Below are 20,922 nucleotides of genomic sequence, written 5' to 3'. Positions count from 1 at the left end.
TGGAACTGAAAGTTATAGGCAGAAGAGGAAAAAGTGCTAATCTTTAGGTGGGCCATCTCAAATGCTGACTTAGCTGCTTTATGAATTATACTGTGCATTTAAGTTCAACATCTTTGAAATGGCTTGAGCTTTTTTGTGTTTAGATTACAATTACTTACAGCTGGTGTACACTAATTTAGTGGCAAGCAAATTTTATATTATAAATATTCATGTACAGTATCTTCTGTTCTCAAAACTCTGAATGACTTTTTTAAACATTTCTTATTCAAGTGTCCAATTGCCAAAAGTACTCTTTTTAAAGTGTAAACATACGGTAATGTTTAATTTGCTCTTTCTTATATTTAAATAAAAAAAACATGTCAGCAGGAAAGGTCTCTCTGTTCTCCTGCCGGCTTCATGTCACATGAGGAGTATTTGAGATATTTTGAATTAGAGCCAAAACTGCTGGCTTTATATTCTGGCATCCATTTGACTTTGAGGTTTATATGTTTGGAACATGCATTTTTATTAAAATTAAAATTGAGGCTATAATTTTATTCATATTGCAAGTGATACATTTTTTCTGAATTTTATGAAATAAACAATAATTTGGTGCAATAATATATTATCAGTTGCTCTAATATATAACTATTAGTCTAAGATTGGTAGGTTGCAAATTTAATTCAGTGCTGACCTTTCTATGGGTTTGTTTGAATTCATTTCCCGTTGCTACATATTTAGGTGAAAAAAATCTCATTGGAATTTCCAAATAAGAACATGTAAGTGTGAAAATATGCATTTATAAGTAATGACCATTCTGGGTTATTAGGTTTATTCCTAAAGCTGGTTAATTGAGTAACCAGCTTTTCTGTAAGTCGGATCGCCTGCCTATCCTCCTACCTGCATACAGGCAGAAGCTAAAGAGCAAAGCTTCAGAGATTGGGACAGCAAAGTGGTGGTCGCAGGAGGCAGAGAAACATTGCTTTGAGTCAGTGGACTAGACCAATTTCAAGGACTTGTCTGCAGATCTGAATGAATGACTTTATTAAAACAGTTGTGCATGAATGTGACTCCACAGAATCATTCAGAAGCCCTGGATGAGCCAAAAGACAACAATCTGCTGAGGGGAAAATCAGAGGCAGTCAAGTCTAGGGAAGAAGAAAGTTACAAGAGATCCAGGTATGATCTCTGGAAAGCCATCTCACAGGTGAAGTGGCAATTCCAGGCTAAACTTGAATCAACGAAGGATGCTCGACAATTGTGGCAGGGCTTGAATACTATCACCTCTTATAAAGTTAAATCAAGTGACATAGGTGACAGCAGAGCTTCACTTCCAGATGAGCACAATGACCTCTATGTTTGCTTTGACCATCAAAACATGGAGGAACCATCATGAGCTCCCACAGCCCCTCGTGATCCTGTGATTTCACATCATGTGACTGATGTGTGAGCAGCCTTCAGGAAGATGAACCAATGAAAGGCATCCAGCCCAGATGGGGTACCTGGCCAAGTACTGAAGACCTGTGCTGATCAACCAGCTGAAGTCTTCACTGAGATCTTAAACCTCTCGCTTCAGCACTCTGAGGTACCCACCTGCTTCAGGTAGGCTTCAAATATACTGTTGCCCAAGAAGAACGTGGTGACTTGTCTCAATGCCTATCGACCAGTAGCACTTGCATCCACAGTGCTAAAGTGTTTTGAGAGTTTTGTGATGGAGCAGGTCAACTGCCTGAGAAGGGACTTTCGTCTGCTCCATTTTGTCTAACAGAGCAATAGATCCACAGCAGATGCCATCTCATTGGCTCTTCGCTCAACCCTGGACAGCAAAGATGCATATATCAGGATGTTCTTTATTGACTACAGCTCAACATTCAATGCTATCATCCCTCAAAGCGAATCAGTAAGCTTTAAGACCTTGGTCTCAATACTTCCTTATGCAATTGGATCCCCAATTTCCTCACTTACAGACCCCGGTCAGTTCAGATTGGCAACACCTCTACAATCACCATCAGCACAGGTGCACCACAAGGCCATCTGCTTGGCCTTTTACTCAATGTCAGCAAGACAGAGGAACTGATTATTAACTTCAGGAGAAGCAAATCAGAGGGCCATGAGCTAGTCTTCATCAGAAGATTAGAGGTAGAGAGGGTCAGCAATTTTAAAATTCTTCGGTGTTATTATTTTGGAGGACCTGTCCTGGGCCCAGCATGTGAATGCAGTTATGAAGAAAGCATGGCAGTGCCTCTACTTCCTTAGGAATTTGTGAAGATTTGGCACAACATCTAAAACTTTGACAAACTTCTGTGAATGTGTAGTGTAAATGACTGGCTGTATCATGTCCTGCTATGGAAACACCAGTGCCTTTGAATGGAAAGTCCGACAAGAAGTAGAGGGTACAGCCCAGTCCATCACAGGTAAAGCCCTCCTCACTATTGAGTACATCTACATTAAATACTGTTGCAGGAATGCAGCATCCATCATCAGGGACCCCCGCCACCCAGGTTATGCTCTCCTCTCACTGCTACCATCAGAAAGAAGGTACAGGAGCCTCGTACCCCCATACGAGTCCCACCAGGACAGGCACAGAGACTGCAGAAACGATCAGCAAACTGACCAGCACAAAGGTAGATTGGTGAGTTGTGAGAAGCAACAGGAATGTAGTGTGTCCTAAAGGCTGTGCTGTTGTTCAGTACCTAGGTTAAACTCTTCAAGGCTGGAGAGAAACCTGGGTCAGAAAGGAACAAACCAATTATCTTGACCCAAATGGTCACCAGTAACTTAGGATGAGGAGATTTATCCAAAACAGCATGAAAAGTTAATGTCCAAATTAAGAAGTAGATAGTAATGTAATCAATGGATTGCTCTCTGAGCCATGTGAAAATTGCAACGAGTCAGTGAGATAAGACCTTAAGATATAAAAGCAGGATTACGCCATTTGGCCTTTCGAGTCTGCTCCACCATTCAGTCATTCAGTTCACTCAGCCCCGCCCCCTGGCCTTCTCCCCGTAACCTTTGATGCCGTGGCCAATCAAGAACCTATCAATCTCTGCCTTGGATCGGGGACTTCATTGTGTGATTCAAAAACTGGTCCTCATTTGCCAAATTCTGAAACTTTCCCCGTTTTCTCAGGACTCCTTCTCCTTTTGGCGAAAGAGTAAATTTTGCTTTCAGTTTTCATCTTTCATCCATATCTGGAGTGCATTGCTTGTTGGCTTCTTGTACGTTAAAAGGACTACCTCTTTGTTATAAACTATGTTCTTACAGTCACAGCTTTTACTGCAACTTTCCAATCTACCGTATTTACTCTTGCTTTATGATTTTTGTACTATGCTATGTTTAGATTTGAAACTCTGGTTTCAGATTGGAATAAATCACTCTGAAACTTTACCCAAACAATTGGTAAAAAGAACGGCCGATAGAAGTAATCTAGTGAGGTGCATAAAAGCTGACTGTAAAACTCTACAAATATAGAAAAAGATTAGCAAAAAATTAACGTAGACATTGAGATTAGGAGACCGTGTCTAGTGGAATGTCACAGGGATTGGCTCTTGGGCCTTTGTTGTATATCTACATCAACCCAAATTTAATTCACGCAGGTTTATTGATGCATGAATAAACATTCATGTGGGTATTGTGAGTTGTGGAAAAAAATACAATGATTCTCAGAGAATACAAACAAAATAAATGAGCAAGGTAATTGCAGATAAGGGGAAAATCAGAAAGATTTGTCTCTTTTTTTCATGGCAAGAAAATAAAAGGGTTTGATTTTCTGTGTGATTGCTGTGTCCTTGACCCACTGAATGTTAACATGCAGGTTTATAAAGCAGAGTGGGAAACATAGTGTAAGTTGGCCTTTCTTGACTATGAGGACAAAGGCATTTTAATCCAATATACAGGACGCTGATGAGACCGTTCTTGGAATATGATGAGCAGGGCTGATAAAATTACAACCAAGGGACTGGAACAACTGACTGTATATCCTATGATTGAGTCCACAGCCTTTTGAGAAACAAATTCTAAAGATTCACTATCCCTATCTGTAGAAAGTTATCCTTATTTCTGTGCTAAATAGTGTACACCTTGAAGCTGATCCTTGGTTCTAGATGCCCAAATTGGTGAAGCATTATTTCTGCATCTGCCTTGCCAAGCCCTTTAAGAATTGTATATTTCAGGTGATCACCTCTCATTCTTCTAAACTCAATAACGTCAACTTGGTCTATGTTCGTGTGAAAAACCTATCATTCCAGGAACAGAACTCTATACATAAAGTTTTCAAACAATGCTCTTATTTGCCATAAATAAATTCATTATCTGGAACAAGTCAAATCAAATGAAGTCTTCATTTCTTTTCAAATATTTTTACTCCTGGAAAAGATTGCATAAAATATTTGCTACTGATTGAACAATGTTTGATTAAAGTTTTAGATGATCTTGGAAAATATCTTTTGCCAGCTCATTTAGTAACAGTAATCATCTCTTTATTTGTATTGATCTACACTGTTATTTATGAGACTTGTACCTTTGTATGTTTTGTTTTATATTCAGAAAGTGGTGAGTGTCAACAATCCTCTCTTCCTCCCACTCATTCCACCTCGGTCTCAAGGCTTCACCGCTGTTGTTCTCACCTTTGACCGTGTTGAGAGTTTATTCCGAGTGATCACTGAGATTTCCAAAGTGCCCAGCCTTTCCAAATTGCTGGTTGTGTGGAACAATCAGAACAAAAGCCCCCCTGAAGGTAAGATGTCAATCTAGTCTCAAGACATGGATGAATAATGGGGAAGTGATAAAACTGCACAGTTAAATGAAATAAACGAGATGGGGAAAGTTCAGTTGTACAGGTTTGCAAATTTCCTCAAAGTGACCATTCACTTTTATCCATGCAACTTGATTTTTCATTAGATTTCAATAGGTACACTTAATATCAGAGAAATATATGCAATATATATCCTGATTTTTTTATGTACATTTGCCAGAAAAAAAATGAACCCTTTACACTTACTGGTTTTCTGCATTAATTACTTATAAAAGGTGGTCTGACCTTCATCAAAGTCACAATAATAAACAACACAATCTACCAAAACTAATAACACACAAACAATTGTACTACTTCTTGTCCACTGAGTATACCATTCAAATGCTGACAATCTAGGTTCAAAAAGTATGTGAACCTTTGGGGTAATGCCTTCTATAAAAACTATTCAGAATCAGTTATTCCTGTCATTGAGATAAGATTGGAGGTGTGTGGGTTGTAGAGGTGCCCTGCCCCATAATAAAAAAAAAAGACGCACAAAGTCAGGTTACTGATAGAGCCTGCTCTTCTCAAGAAAGATCTGTTTCTGTGCACCATGCCTCGACCAGAACAACTTTCAGAAGAGAAGAGAATTGTAGAGAAGCATGCAGTTGGAAAAGGCTACAAAAGCATTTCTAAAGACCTGAGTGTTCATCAGTCCACAGTAAGAGAAATTGTCTACAAATGGAAGAAATTCAATACTGTTGCTATCCTCTCTAGGAGTGGGCGTCCTGCAATGATCACACCAAGAGCACAATGTGCAATGCTGAAGGAGGTGAAAAAGAACCCAAAGGTAACAGCAAAAGACCTGCAGAAATCTGTAGAACTTGCTAAAGTTTCTGTTCATGTGTCCACTATAGGAAAAACACTGGACAAGAATGGTGTTCATGGAAAGGCACCATGGAGGAAACCATTGCTCTCCAAAACAAAACATTGCTGCACTTCTCATAGAACATAGAACATAGATCATAGAACAGTACAGCACATTACAGGCCCTTCGGCCCACAATGTTGTGCTGACCCTCAAACCCTGCCTCCCATATAACCCCCCACCTTAAATTCCTCCATATATCTGTCTAGTAGTCTCTTAAACTTCACTAGTGTGTCTGCCTCCACCACTGACTCAGGCAGTGCATTCCACACACCAACCACTCTCTGAGTAAAAAACCTTCCTCTAATATCCCCCTTGAACTTCCCACCCCTTACCTTAAAGCCATGTCCTCTTGTATTGAGTAGTGGTGCCCTAGGGAAGAGGTGCTGGCTATCCACTCTATCTATTCCTCTTAATATCTTGTACACCTCTATCATGTCTCCTCTCATCATCCTCCTCTCCAAAGAGTAAAGCCCTAGCTCCCTTAATCTGTGATCATAATCCATACTCTCTAAACCAGGCAGCATCCTGGTAAATCTCCTCTGTACCCTTTCCAATACTTCCACATCCTTCCTATAGTGAGGCAACCAGAACTGGACACAGTACTCCAAGTGTGACCTAACCAGAGTTTTATAGAGCTGCATCATTATATCGCGACTCTTAAACTGAATCCCTCAACTTATGAAAGCTAACACCCCATAAGCTTTCTTAACTATCCTATCTACCTGTGAGGCAACTTTCATGGATCTGTGGACATGTACTCCCAGATCCCTCTGCTCCTCTGCTTCTCAATTTTGCAAAAGACCACCGAGATGTTCCACAACATTTCTGGGACAATACTCTGTGGACAGATGAGACAGAAGTTGAACTTTTTGGCAGAAATGCACATCGTTATGCTTAGAGGAAAATGGGCACTGCACACCAACACCAAAGTCTCACCAAATCTGTGAAGCATGGTGGAAAGAGCATCATGGTTTGGAGCTGCTTTGTTGCCTCAGGGCCTGGACAGCTTGCAATCGTTGAGCGAGCAATGAATTCAAAATTGTATCAAGACATTTTACCGGAGAATGTCAGTGTTCCACTCTGTCACCTGAAGCCTAATAGAAGTTGGATCATGCAACAAGACAATGATCTGAAACACAAGAGTAAACCAACAACAGAATGGTTTAAAAGAAGAAAATTTGTGTTTTGGAATGGCCAAGTTAAAATTCAGACCTTAACCCAATAGAGATGAGCCTTGCCAATAGCTTTTGGGACCACCTGGTAAAGGAAGCCATTGAAATTAAACTGGAGGAAATGAATTTTAACAGAGATGAAGGTCTCGCTCTAAGTAAGAACTATAATTTGATTGTAAACAAAGTGGGGGAGTGGAAACCGGATTGGATGAGGACTATCCAATCAGGAGGGATGGACTACAGAGATATAAATACCACCGGACTAGACATGCCCAGGCATCATCCCTGAAAAAGATGGCAGATTTTGTCATCGGATGTCAGTTATAATCAATACCTATACCCGGCTGGAAGTTCCGAAAAGGGCTTATTTGTTTCATACGCCAGGAAAGCACTAGATCCTTTTCAGCATTGTCCTCAGTTCCTTTGCTATCCTTCCAAGTGCATTTCTGACTTCAGTCAAATTTGCTGATGAATGATAACACTTATAATGGCACCTCATCAATGCCTCTTGAAATTCCAGACTTAGTGGATCAACTACATTTCCCTCATCAATCCTCTTGGTTAGGCTAGCACAAAACTCTTATCAAGTTAGTTTGATATGATTTACCTTTGACAAAACCATACTGCTTTCTCTAATCAACCCGTGCTTGTCCAAGTGACAACCAATTCTTTCACCATTAACCAACTGAATCCTTCCAAATGTTTAATTTTCCTTTCTGTTTTCCATTATGTGTGCTTTCTTACTCTTAAGTACCAATTCTGTCCCTGATAATAGTTTCTAGAACTTTTTCTAGTAAATTGTTTGGTGTATAGTTATTAGGTTTATTTTGTGCTCTTTTTAAATGTGTGTAAAATTACCAATTTTGCAGTTCCCAGGCACCAACCCTAAATCTATATCTCTGTTTTTTCACCATTTGTTCTGACACTTTTACTATCCCCTACAAGTTTGACTCCAAATATTTGGTCATATAAAGAACCCATAATTTCAATGCTTATGCCCCAGCCTCAATGAACTTCAAATCTGGGAGGAGACTGAGTCCTTCATGTGATTCATTTACCACTCTCCCAGTCAATTCAATTCATTTCATTTCATTTCTTAAGCCAGATGTCTTACTCTAGTAGAATCTAAAGGGACCTTATTCCACTTAGATTCTGTCCCCATCATATGTTCTTTTGTCCCATTTAGATTTTTTCAGTGCAAAACATCAACATAACATTGGCTATTCCAATATTTTTTTTAACTCACTCTAAATTTCCTGTCTTGCCAATGTTGCCAACATATTCTGTTTTATTTATTACTTTCGGTATCAAAGTATTTTGCTGTGCTTGACTCTTAACTGCATTCTAACATCAGGAGCAATTGAGAATGAAGAGTAGAAGCTCCTGTGACAAGAATACACATAGATTAAGATGTAGCTGTCCTGTGCTGGCACCAGTGGAATCAGCAGTTGGTCTGCCACCTGTCTTCAGGAGAGAGAGAGATAAGGAAAACAATGGGGCAGCATTTGGAGATGTTAATGAAGGAAGGAGAGCTGTCAAGAGTGGCTCCCCCTTTGAACCCTGAACTGTTTGAAGTGATGGACAGGCGTACCCCAGCAGGGGGATAAAAAGGGACAGGTTTGCTAAGGCAGGGCACACACGACACCCGAGGTAACGAGATCCTGGAAGCGGTGCGTCTCTCACAAGTCGGTGGGAAGTTCTTGGACGGCTGATCGTGGGATCAAACCATAGACGCTTAGGGTGGAAAGGCACGATCAATGGGAACCTGGTGTGTGTCCACCCTTGCCTGGGTGCTGGGATCACCGCAGAGAAACGATCGTATCTGGAAACGGAGGGGTCACGGTCAGTGACCTCAGATGACATCACAAAGGACTCACCCGAAAGCTGACTGCAAAGGTCTGTGTGGAAGTCGTTTTGAATATTCATTCGTTTTGCTCTCTCTCTCCTTCCCCCCACTGTCCATCGCCACGGCAGCGATTACTGTGAACTGAACTTTTGACTCGCCTTTTCTATTTGTAATCTGTGGTCCACATCCCTGCTACTGTTGAAAGGCCTGTATATAACTTGCCACCTGTGTCCTTTTACCCTTGCAGTTTCTAACTCAACCCACAAGGATTCAATATCTAACGATCCTATGTCACATCTTTCTAGTGATTTGATGCCATTCTTCACCAGCAGACCTACGCCATCCCCTCTGTCGACCTTCCTATCCCTCCAATAAAATGTGCAACCTTGGACATTCAGCTCCCAAATACAACCATCTGAACTGAACTTTGCGTCACTTTGAAACTGGTCATTTACCCCTAGACAACGATAGAGCTTGATTAATCCTGTTACCTTAATTCTCTGTGCATGTGTGTTTATCATTGCTGAACTGTTGCATTTGTTATCCTTTTGATTAGAGTACTGTGTTACTTGTTTCTTTAATAAAACTTTCTTAGTTCTAGTAATCCAGACTCCAACTGAGTGATCCATTTCTGCTGGTTTGGCAACCCAGATACGGGGTACGTAACATAAGTGGGGTTCTCGTCCGCGATTTTGAACGCTAAATTTGGGACGGAGTAAATTGATTGGGTCAAAATTCCCGAAAGAAAGAAAAGACAAACAGCAGAAATGGAGGCTGAGGAAATTATAAAGGCACCGACCTTGGAGGCATTAGAGGATGCCAGGAAATTGGAATTGGTAGCTGTGGCCAAACGGTTGAATCTTGCTAAGGGGAAGTCGACAATGAGGAGAGAGGAGATACACAGAGCTATAGTAGAGCACTATGTATCTAAAGGTGTGTTTCCCCAAGGCGAGCTGGAGGTGGTGTCTATTGAAAAACCTGCCGGAGACGCGGTACAGGTGCAGCTTGAAAAACTGAGACTCGAACACGAGTTCCGGGTACGGCAGTTGGAGCGAGAAGAGAAGGAGAGAGAGTTAGAAAGGCGGGAGAAAGAGAGAGAGAGGCAGTTGGAGCGAGAAGAGAGGCAGTTGGAGAAACAGAGGGAAAGGGAATTCGAGCTGGAGAAGTTAAGGATAATGGCAGAGCAGGGGCCCGTGCCGAACCAAGGTGGAGGGTTCCGGGTGACCCAGGAGGTTAGGCTGGTTTCCCCATTTGACGATACCGACGTGGATCGGTACTTTCTCCATTTCGAAAAAGTTGCTACAAGTCAGGACTGGCCGAGGGATAAGTGGGCTGTTTTGCTTCAGTGTACTGAAAGGGAAAGCCCAACAAGCTTACTCAGCTTTGTCCGCGGAAGATGCCCAGAGGTATGAGGTGGTGAAAGAGGCCATCCTCAGGATTTATGAGTTGGTCCCGGAGGCATACCGGCAGAGGTTCCGGAATGCGAGGAAGCAGTGGGACCGCACATATTTAGAGTTTGCCCGTGAGATGCAGACATATTGTGAGCGTTGGTGTGCCTTGAAGGGGGTAGAGGGGGATTATGACAGACTGCTACAGCTGATCCTGATTGAGCAGTTTAAAGGTTGTGTCCCTGAGGGTATGAGACCCTACCTAGATGAGAAAGAGGCAGCCACGTTAGCCGCAACTGCTAAGTTAGCGGATGAGTATGCGTTGACGCATAAAATGAAGTTTGCCCTGAGTAAAGGCTACCAGAAGGGTAGTCAGGACGGCGGGGAGAGTCCGCCAGAAAAGTCAGAAAGTAAGCCGGGGATTAGTGAGAAGGATAAGGTAGGCCGGGAGCAGTCTGGTAGGAAGTCTCCTGGGGTCGTCTGTTATAATTGTGGGAAAGTCGGACACTTTGCGTCCAGGTGCTTTGCCCCAAAGAAGGAGACGGGAAAAGGAAAAACGGCGATTTTGACTGGCTGTATCGAGCTGGTAAACGAACCGCTAGGAGAGAACAGGTCTGCCAAAGTTCAGGAAGGGCGCGAGAAGTTTATCTCGGCCGGATTGGTGTCGGTGAAGGAGGGGTTAAAACCAGTTCCAGTGCGGATCTGGAGAGACACGGGAGCGTGGCAATCACTAATACTGAAGAGTGTATTAGAGTTTAGCTCAGGGACCCAGACTGGGGAGGTCAAGGTCAAAGATATTGGAGAAGGGATAGAGTCAGTCCCTTTGCACCAGATACACTTACAAAGCAACCTGGTCTCTGGACTAGTCATGATCGGGGTGAGGTCCGAGTTACCAATGAAAGGCGTGGAAGTCTTGCTCGGTAATGACCTCGCCGGTGGAATCGTGTTCGAAGCAGTGAGATTGACAGGTCAGCCTGCCAACATTGAGGCCCCGCCCATGGACTCACAGGTTCATCACGGGACTGTGGTAGTAAATTTAGCTGAGACGTTTCTGCCAGCCTTGTACGAGAAGGGGGTAGAAAATGAAAAGAAGAAGTGTAGTGAGACAAGAGGTAGTGAGGGAGCTGAGACAGACTTAGCATTAGCCAGGAAAGAATTTGTGCAGGCGCAGGAGCGAGACGAGGGGCTGATGGTTTTGGTTGAGGAGGAAGTGCTAAGGAAGAAAGAGAAACCAAGTACCGTGCCTGCAGATGAGGAATGGGGGGTGGTGCAAAAGCATTATGGGGATGAGATTTTTAACCTGGCCCACAAGGTACCCCCCGGTGGACATTTTGCGGTACTGGAGGGAACAGTTGGTGGAATCATGAAAGAGGTTTACCGACTGCACCGGAGGGAGAATGTTATTGATTATGGCCGACGCGAACTAAGACGGTCACAGGCTTTTGATATGCTAACAAACCTAGTCGGTGTTAGCGCGGAAATCAATGAAGCTAGGGGCCCCCTGATAAGAGAAAAAAACCATTTTCAAATGGTGAGTATGGTATCGACCAGATGGGAGAAGGCTATTGTTTTGGCCAGCTCTGCTGATAAGGTCTCTCCCTTAATCCCCGAACAAAGCGACTCTTTAGGAGAAGTAATTAAACGACTCGGACACGGGCGTTTGATTGTCCCGAGGCGATGCAAAGAACTGGGACGTTGGGTGGTGTCTGTTATACTAGGTCAGCCTAGAGAGCAACAGTCATATAGAATGAGTAATTCAGTGACTAAAGGGCTGACGAACACAGAAGTGTGTATTGGCAATGTAATATGGCTGTCTGAAGCCAGCTTGATAGTGAGCCTTGAAAAAAATGAGTTCGGCCACACGAAGGTCACTTACCTGGGAATTGGGGTGACACGGGCAGCTGGCAGCGATGCAAGCTACAGTGCAGGCTATCTCTGACATCCCAACCCCGACAGACAAGAGGGCCCTCAGAAGGCTCTTGGAGATGGTGGGATACTGTAGGAAGTTTTGCAATAACTCTGCGGTCACTACCCCTCCCCCTCCTACTAAGCCCTTGCGAGAGAAAACTAAGTCGGAATGGGACGATCCTTGTTATTGTGGTCCGAGACGAAACCCAATGAGAGGTTACATTGATCGCAATTCATCAGTGTTTCTGGCCACTATGAAGTTTGCTAAGTTGGACCCTGGTCTAACGGATTATTAATAACATATAAAAGGAACAGGAAATGTGATGGCTGACTGTCTGTCAGGTGTTGACAACTTCAATCGCTGTATTAGCCAAATAGCTGATAAAGATATATATTTGTGTGTATCAAATAATGTATTCATGTTTGTAATTTTTACCCCCCAGTAAAAATCCTTAAAAGGGGGAAGTGTGACAAGAATACACATAGATTAAGATGTAGCTGTCCTGTGCTGGCACCAGTGGAATCAGCAGTTGGTCTGCCACCTGTCTTCAGGGGAGAGAGAGAGATAAGGAAAACAATGGGGCAGCATTTGGAGATGTTAATGAAGGAAGGAGAGCTGTCAAGAGCGGCTCCCCCTTTGAACCCTGAACTGTTTGAAGTGATGGACAGGCGATACCCCAGCAGGGGGATAAAAAGGGACAGGTTTGCTAAGGCAGGACACACACGACACCCGAGGTAACGAGACCCTGGAAGTGGTGCGTCTCTCACAAGTTGGTGGGAAGTTCTTGGACGGCTGATCGTGGGATCAAGCCATAGACGCTTAGGGTGGAAAGACACGATCAGCGGGAACCTGGTGTGTGTCCATCCTTGCCTGGGTGCTGGGTTCACCGCAGAGAAACGATCGTATCTGGAAACGGAGGGGTCACGGTCGGTGACCTCAGATGACATCACAAAGGACTCGCCCGAAAGCTGACTGCGAAGGTCTGTGTGGAAGTCGTTTTGAATATTCATTCATTTTGCTCTCTCTCTCCTTCCCCCCACTGTCCATCGCCACAGCAGCGATTACTGCGAACTGAACTGAACTAAATTGAACTGAACTCTGCGTCACTTTGAAACTGGTCATTTACCCCTAGTCAACGATAGAGCTTGATTAATCCTGTTATCTTAATTCTGTGTGCATGTGTGTTTATCATTGCCGAACTGTTGCATTTATTATCCTTTTGATTAGAGTACTGTGTTGCTTGTTTCTTTAATAAAACTTTCTTAGTTCTAGTAATCCAGACTCCAACTGAGTGATTCATTTCTGCTGGTTTGGCAACCCAGTTACGGGGTACGTAACACTCCATTACCAGAGATATGCACATCCTTTTCTGTGGTTCAGCCTCATTAAAAAGGGATGGTGAATGAATTGGTGGCTGGAAAGGAGTTTGTAATGGGGATCAAGGACTTTGGTTATAAGTCTCTGTAGATACTTTTATTTCATTTCCACTCTTCCATAGAAATTATCTTTGCATCTCTCTACACTGCGGAAGGACAAAATGTTCTGTTGATTGCACAAATTCGTTTGATGGTCAATGCCTAAATTTAGCTTTATGCTACTGTGGTTCATAGAATATCTTAATTTATAATTTTTGCTCGTTTTAAAAAAAAGATCCCTTTTCCAGAATAATTAATTCAACTTTGCTGTAATGCTAATACAACATAAAATGCAGCCAGTGTCTTTTCAAATGCTTTCTTTCAAGAGGAAACAAGTGTGCGAGTTGGTGGCTGTGCAAATAAGAAAATCAATTCCACCTGGTTGTAAGGTCTGCTGTTAGCCCTAATGATTTTTTTTGTTTCACTTTAAACCTCAATTACTGCTAGAAATGCATGCTTTTTTTTGTAAGGATTTATAATTTATGGCCAATTTGGCCTTAAATTATTGAAGATAAGTCATGAAACAGATTGAAGTTTACAAATCCCAATAATTTGAAGTATTGTTTAATATAATAGTCTTCCATATTTTAAGGGCTTCTGTGTGTTTAAAGAAGCAAACAGCAGCTTTGTGAAATGTGCTAGTTTACAACCTTTCCAAATTAATTTCTGCACAGATGAATATTGTAAAATGTAACTGTTTTTATATATTTAATTTGGAACACTAAGTTTTCTCAGCTGCCCAAAACTAAAAACACTGGATACTGGAAAATTAAATTAAGACTTTGACAAAAATTAGTGAGAATTTTATGACCCAAGCCTAACCTTCTAGATTAAAATGGATCATTAATTACTTTCAAATTGACAGGATAGCTAATAGAAGGCAAGGATGAGCTTGTACACAGATACTAAACTGTTTCTTATTCCACATTCCGTTGAGCATTTTGTATATTTCAGAATTTGTCCCTAAGCAAACATTTTGATCATGTTTTTCCAAGTATAAGCCTTGCCTCTTTTTCTGACACATGGCTAAAAAGGGCATTTGTGTATGATGCAGTATTTAAAAAAGAAAATGTACATAACTTCTAAAATGATTCTAGGGAAGTGCATGTCGTTATCATCAGGAACTTCCCACCTATTGTCTGGTATATCATCTTTGACTGTGGTGTTGTGCTTACTCTCGCCTCCATCTGGTCTACATCGATACTGGTTTCCAGGTGATCTAAATTTGCTAATTGAATATAGAATATTCTTCCTCCATGTTTTTACAGGGTCTAAGAATCAGGCTCTATTACTCGATCAATGCAGTTTAAGGAGGAAAATTTTTTGTGTCTCAACCATAAATACTCAGTCTGTTCCTAGGTGACAGAAGATTTTTGGGAGGCTTTGGGGCTTACCTTTTTACTCCTCCTCCTATGCAGCCCTCTGAGCATTGCCAAGAAGTTCTGTCCCAATGCATAAATTTAAAAAATCTGTAAAAACAGACCGATAAGGCAGCAGATTTATTCAAGGCTTTGCTGTAGAAAAATTCAATGATGTCTGACCAATTTTCGGGGAATGCACATGCCCTGCGATGTAGTTTTCATTCATAAGCTTTCTGAAAAAGGTGTCTTGCTTCAGAATTGAATAATGTGAAGTTCTTGTATTGATGCCAGAGTTGTTGACTAAGGTTATCAAAGTTAAGATTTGTCCATTAGTCTTTATCCTTTACATGGTATAAGTCTTAATTAAGATCAACAATATGCTCCGAGATTACAACTTCTATATGTATAATAAATTTCAGTGGTGATATTGCAAACTATTTTGTTATAATTTGTCACTTTCATCTCTCTTTTATTGTTCTTGGACCCAAGTCAGACTTTTTTTATACCTCATTTCAAGTTGAATTCAATATTTTTCAACTTGGCTTTCCTGGTTCAGAATCTTTTAAATGCACATCCTATTTTCGATGTGATTGGCTATTGATAGTGCTATTCAGAAGTCCCAGATACAAAACCTATAGAGGGCGCTGAGCTCTCTGGATGTCTGAAAGACAAACTTGCTGTGCAAAAATTTCATGTAATCTATGGACGAGTCTAAGTTTAACTGATGTGAAATAGCTATTTGCAGGTTGCAGCATAACAAGCCTATTGTATTCAAGTATATCCACAATTGTTGTTTACAAAAAATGATGCAATGTCTCAGGTGATTTCCTCAGTGGCTTTTTGCAAAAATTTTTCCTTTTATATTCACAAAGATCGCTATACTGGAAGAACACTGTCAAGCAGCATCTGTGAAGGAAAAAAATGTTAAGTCAATGTTTCAGATCTGTGAGACCCTGATCTGCTTTTTGTTCCAAATTCCAGCATAGGTAGTCTCTTTTGTCTTCATTTTATATGAGGGTGAAGCTGAGAAAAGCAAACAAAATAATTTGTGATCTTCCATGATGGATGATTACTGTAACTTTTTACACGTTTTCAGTTTTCATATTTTACTTGTGACTCAGCTCTGAGAAATGGATCTGTCATTTTAGTTCCCTATTTGCCAATACATTAATGTCTGCTGGGGGCATTGATGTGACTGTCTAAGACTTTATTTCTGTTAAGATTTTGCAATTGGTAAATATTTGTTAGGTCCCTAGGGAAGCTTCATTGGGCTCTATGTTTTGGGATTCTTTTCCTCATTTCAAAAGGGCACACCACAACTAATTACTTAAGACCATAAGACTACAAGATATTGGAGCACAATTAGGCCATTTGGCTTATCGCATCTGCTCTGCCATTTCATCATAGTCATAGTCGTACTTTATTGATCCCGGGGGAAATTGGTTTTCGTTACAGTTGCACCATAAATAATTAAATAGTAATAAAACCATAAATAGTTAAATAGTAATATGTAAATTATGCCAGGAAATAAGTCCATGACCAGCCTATTGGCTCAGGGTGTCTGACCCTCCAAAGGAGGAGTTGTAAAGTTTGATGGCCACAGGCAGAAATGACTTCCTATGACGCTCTCTGTTGCATCTCGGTGGAATGAGTCAATTTTCCACTCAGCCCCAGTCTCCTGCCTTCTCCCCGTCTCTCTTCATGTCCTGACCAAGTAAGAATCTATCAACCTCTGCCTTAGATATACATAAAGACTTGGCCTCCACAGCTGCCTATCATATGGCAAAGAATTCCACAGATTCACCACTCTCTGGCGAAAGAAATTATTCCTCATCTCCATTCTAAAAGGACACCCTTCTGTTCTGAGGCTGTCCCCTCTTGACTTGGACTCTCTCACCATAGGAAACATCCTGTTCGCATCCACTCTATCAAGGCCTTTTACCATTTGATAGGTTTCAATGAAGTCACCCTCGTTCTTCTGCATTCTAGTGAAAACAGGCCTAGAGCCATCTGATGTTCTTCATATGACAACCCATCTAATCCATTTAATACTTCTTAATCAAGTGCCTTAAAGTCCTGTTAAAATAAAGTGCTAATTAGTTTTGATGACTCGATACAGATTAATAGACAGACTATAACATTGTAACCATTTCTTTTTACGGTATTAAGCTTAAATTCCAGCTGATAAGAAGTCAACAAGTAACAAGTTTTCCTTTGTCATTTAACTAATAGAATTAACACTCAATATCCTTAAAGCAAGAGAATAAATGATTAAACTGGCAGCAGTAGAGAGTCTAGGGAAATACTCCATACTGACATAGTATATATAATGCATATCAATGTGGTCTGAGAATTCCACTTGAAAGCTTTTTATTGACGCCTATCTAAATTGAGTACAGGTATAATTTCCACAAGATCTTTCTATAAATTTAAATGTGCTTGTTACAGTTAATTTATTTTTTTATTAGAGGAGCAATGCATAATTTTTCTATAAACCCAAAAATTGATGAATGACTAATTTATAATGATAATGAATTGTGGTTTGCCTCTCAGGCCATCTTATGTTCATTAAGCAATTTTAATATATTTAGTATTGGTTTGAGGTTTGGTTTCATCCAAGTCATGCTGGCAGTTGTAGGACAGCCATTAAGTAATGCATATTTTAATTCATTGTACGCCATGTTCTCAGATGTCATAGTTTTTTCTTGTAAAGTTTGTTATGAACATTCAGTTCAGAACAATTCACATATCTTGATGTCATATAATTCGTTTCACTCATACAGTCTGTTTTTGGTCATTCAGTGGTGACAATGGTTTAGAAAAATTATTATGGCTGTACTGCTAACTTGACCTTTGTGCAAGCCATGGAAGTAATGGCATAACTCAGCATGTGCATAGTCATGAGAAAAGATAAGCTGCCATTGGGAAAGTTCCAGAGGAGGTTTATGAGAATGATTCTGGGATTGAAAGGGTTTAATATATGAGGAGCGTTTGATGGCTCTGGGCCTATACTTGCTAGAGTTTAGAAGAATAAGAGAGGATTTCATTGAAATCTGGTGAATGTTGAAAGACCTAGATAGTGGATGTGGGGAGGATGTTTCCTATAGTGGAGGAGTCTAGGAGGACAGAGGGCACAGCCTCAGATTAGAGGGATGTCAATTTAGAACAGAGTTGAGAAGGAATTTCTTTAGTCAGAAGGTGGTGAATTTGTGGAATTCATTGCCACCAACAGCAGTGGTGACCAAGTCATTGGGTATATTTAAGGATGAGGTTGATAGGTTCTTGATTAGTCAAGGTGTCAAAGGTACGGGGGGTGGAGCTAGGAGAATGGGGTTGACAGGAATATCAACCATGATGGAATGGTGAAGCAAGCTCAGTGGGCCAAATGCCGTTGAATGGTGGTGGACTCAATGGCATTCACATTTCAGAAATTTACTTAACATAGGACTTGTGTTAAGTAAGTTTCTGAAATGTGGCTTAGATTTCTTTATTTCTCACCATAAGACATTTATATATATATATATATTATTACTTTTGTATTTGGACAGTTTGCTGTCTTTTGCATATTTCTATGTATCTATATATAGTGTTGATTATATATATATATATATATCCACAGGTTCAGGAACCTGATTGATCGGGGTAATAACTGTTCTTGAACCTGGTAGTGTGGATTCTGAGGCTCCTGTACCACCTTCCTGATTGCAGCGAGAAGAGAGCATTGATTGGGTAATGGGGATCTTTGATGGTGGATGCTGCTTTCCTGCATCTGCACTCACTGTAGATGTGCACAGTGGTGGGGAGGACTTTACACGTGATGGTCTGGGCCGTATACACTACTTTTTGTAGGATTTTCTGTTGAAGGACATTGGTGTTTCCTTACCAGGCAGACTGATGCAGCCAGTTAATATTCTCTCCACCATATATTTATAGACGCTTATCAAAGTGTTGGATGTCATGCTGAATCTTTGCAAACATCAGAATTGGGTTTAATATCACCAGCATACGTGGTGAAATTTGTTGTAGGTGTTTATATATATATATTTTTTAAGTTAAATTAAATAAATTGTGCAAAAAAGTTCATGGATTCAAAGTCCATTCAGTAATCTGATTGCAGAGGGGAAGAAGCGATTCTTGAATCTTTGAGAGTGAGTGTGTGTGTGTGTGTGTGTTCAGGCTCCTGTATCTCCTCTGTGATGGTAGTAATGGGAACGGGACACATCCTGGGTGATGGAGGTCCTTAATGGTGGATCAGTAAATCATAAACACGAAAAAGTCTGCAGATGCTGGAAATCCAAAGCAGCACCCACAAAAGGCTGAAGGAACTCAGCAGCTGTGGCAGCCGTCTACAGAAATGAATAAACAGTCCATGTTTTGGGCCAAGACCCTCCTTCACCTTTTTGAGGCATCACTCCTTGAAGATATCCTGGATGCTGGGGAGGCTAGTGCCCATGATGGAGCCAACTGAATTCACAACTTTATGCAGCTTATTTTAATCCTGTGCAATGCCCCCCCATACCAGACAGTAGAAATTTATGAGTGTCTTTGGCAACATGCCAAATCTTCTCAAGCAACTGATGCAGGCACCACTGTCATGTCTTCTTTGTAACTGCATTCTAAGGAAGTAGAAGTGCTGCTGTGCTTTCTTCATAATTCTACTTGCATGCTGGGCCCAGGACAAATCCTCTGGAATGATAACACCAAGGAATTTAAAGTTGCTGGCCCTCTCCACCTCTGATCCCCCGATGAAGACTGGTTCATGGACCTGTGGTTTCCTCCTCTTGCAGTCAATAATCAGCTCCTTGGTCTTGCTGACATTGAGTGAGCCATTTTTGCGGCTCCACTCAGCCAGATTTTCAATTTCCCTCTTTAATTCAGCCAACAACAGTGGTGTCATCAGCAAACTTAAATATAGCATTGGAGCTGTGGTTAGCCTCATAGTCATAAGTATAAAGTGAGTAGAGTATTTTTTTCCCATTCTTAAAATTGGTTTGTTTGCCCAACCTCTCAAATTCTGGTTATTCAAACAACTCATTGTTTTGACGGTTCTGTGGTTGGTTTTAATAGTTTCTGATGCAGGGACTTCAGTGGGAGCTTTTTTCTAATTAGCCTAACCACTGCACATATAATGCAGTCAACTGCCTCTTGTTTTTAAAATAATCTGCATTTATTCTTTTTTGTTTTCCACTGTAGATGGCTGACATTTTAGATTAAAAGAATTTTAATGTCTAGCACAAAAGTCTTTAGAATCTCAGTTTTCTGCCAAGTTGTCGACCTACTTCCTTGTTTCTGGATTGTCTCCTTCAGCGTTGTTCATCATTTTCCTGTAATGTCTCAACCCTGTCCTCTTTGTCTCAAACCAGGCTTCAGAAACTGATTACTTAATGTCATAACCTGGGTCTGCTTCCAGAAGACATAATTTTGTCAAAAGGATAATTTTAAAGAGATACCAGTGATTTAAAAAAATAATTTGCAATATAAAATAAATCAAATGAGAATTGGGTGCTGGATCACATATCTTCATACAGATTCAAGGATTTGATCTTCAACTCTTTACCCGATGCTTTCATAATATCAAGTAATATGTGGCTTTTAGCACTTGATATATTTCATTTTAAAATTACTTCTCTTCATTTGCTATGAGCAGTGGATGAGGCCTGCTGCTGTCAGTAAAAAAGATTCACCTGAAATGCATTTCTTCAACTCTAAGTTGCACATAAATTTGTGGTTTATTTTTTTAAAAAATGTAATGATTAAGTTCTTAGTGCAATAACAAGTTAAGGCGATAAATATCCTCAGAGAGCAAAGCATTATATTACCCTAATTGTACTGAGATATTTGTGACTTTATAATCATTTTGTTGAACAATTGACAAAAGTATAATTTGGTCTATTCACCATCAATATGCTGTGAAATCAATATTAACTTTGGAATGTGACCTGTATAATTGTGGTTACTATAATGGATGAGATTAGTTCAGATTTCCAGAAGGCTTTTGATAAGATTTTGCTGATGAAATTGGTTAATTAGGTTAAAATATATAGAACCAGTGGTAACGTATTGAGCAACCTACACAAAATGTTTAGAGTGCTGTGACAGTGTAGTGGTTAGTGCAACACTATTACAGCTCAGGGATTCAGAGTTCAATTCCACTGCTGTCTGTAATAAGCTTGTACGGTTTTCCCGTGAA

At 40.8% G+C, this 20,922-nt stretch overlaps 1 protein-coding gene across 3 annotated transcripts in view; it reads left to right on the top strand.

Annotated features, from left to right (window-relative positions):
- ext2 (exostosin glycosyltransferase 2) overlaps positions 1-20,922 on the top strand; it is a 164,969-nt gene that overhangs the window by 100,019 nt on the left and 44,028 nt on the right. For 2 of the 3 annotated variants that reach the window (XM_072272694.1, XM_072272695.1), the window contains one exon: positions 4,525-4,714. In XM_072272694.1, the coding sequence (XP_072128795.1) occupies positions 4,525-4,714 (190 nt within the window). Of the gene's footprint in view, positions 1-4,524; positions 4,715-12,398; positions 13,232-20,922 lie in introns of those variants that run through there. The other variant, XM_072272696.1, reaches the window with a different exon arrangement.

This window comes from Mobula birostris, chromosome 11 (genome assembly GCF_030028105.1).
Source record: "Mobula birostris isolate sMobBir1 chromosome 11, sMobBir1.hap1, whole genome shotgun sequence".
NCBI classification, from domain to species: Eukaryota; Metazoa; Chordata; class Chondrichthyes; order Myliobatiformes; family Myliobatidae; genus Mobula; species Mobula birostris.
This window is presented reverse-complemented; position numbering and strand designations above follow the sequence as displayed.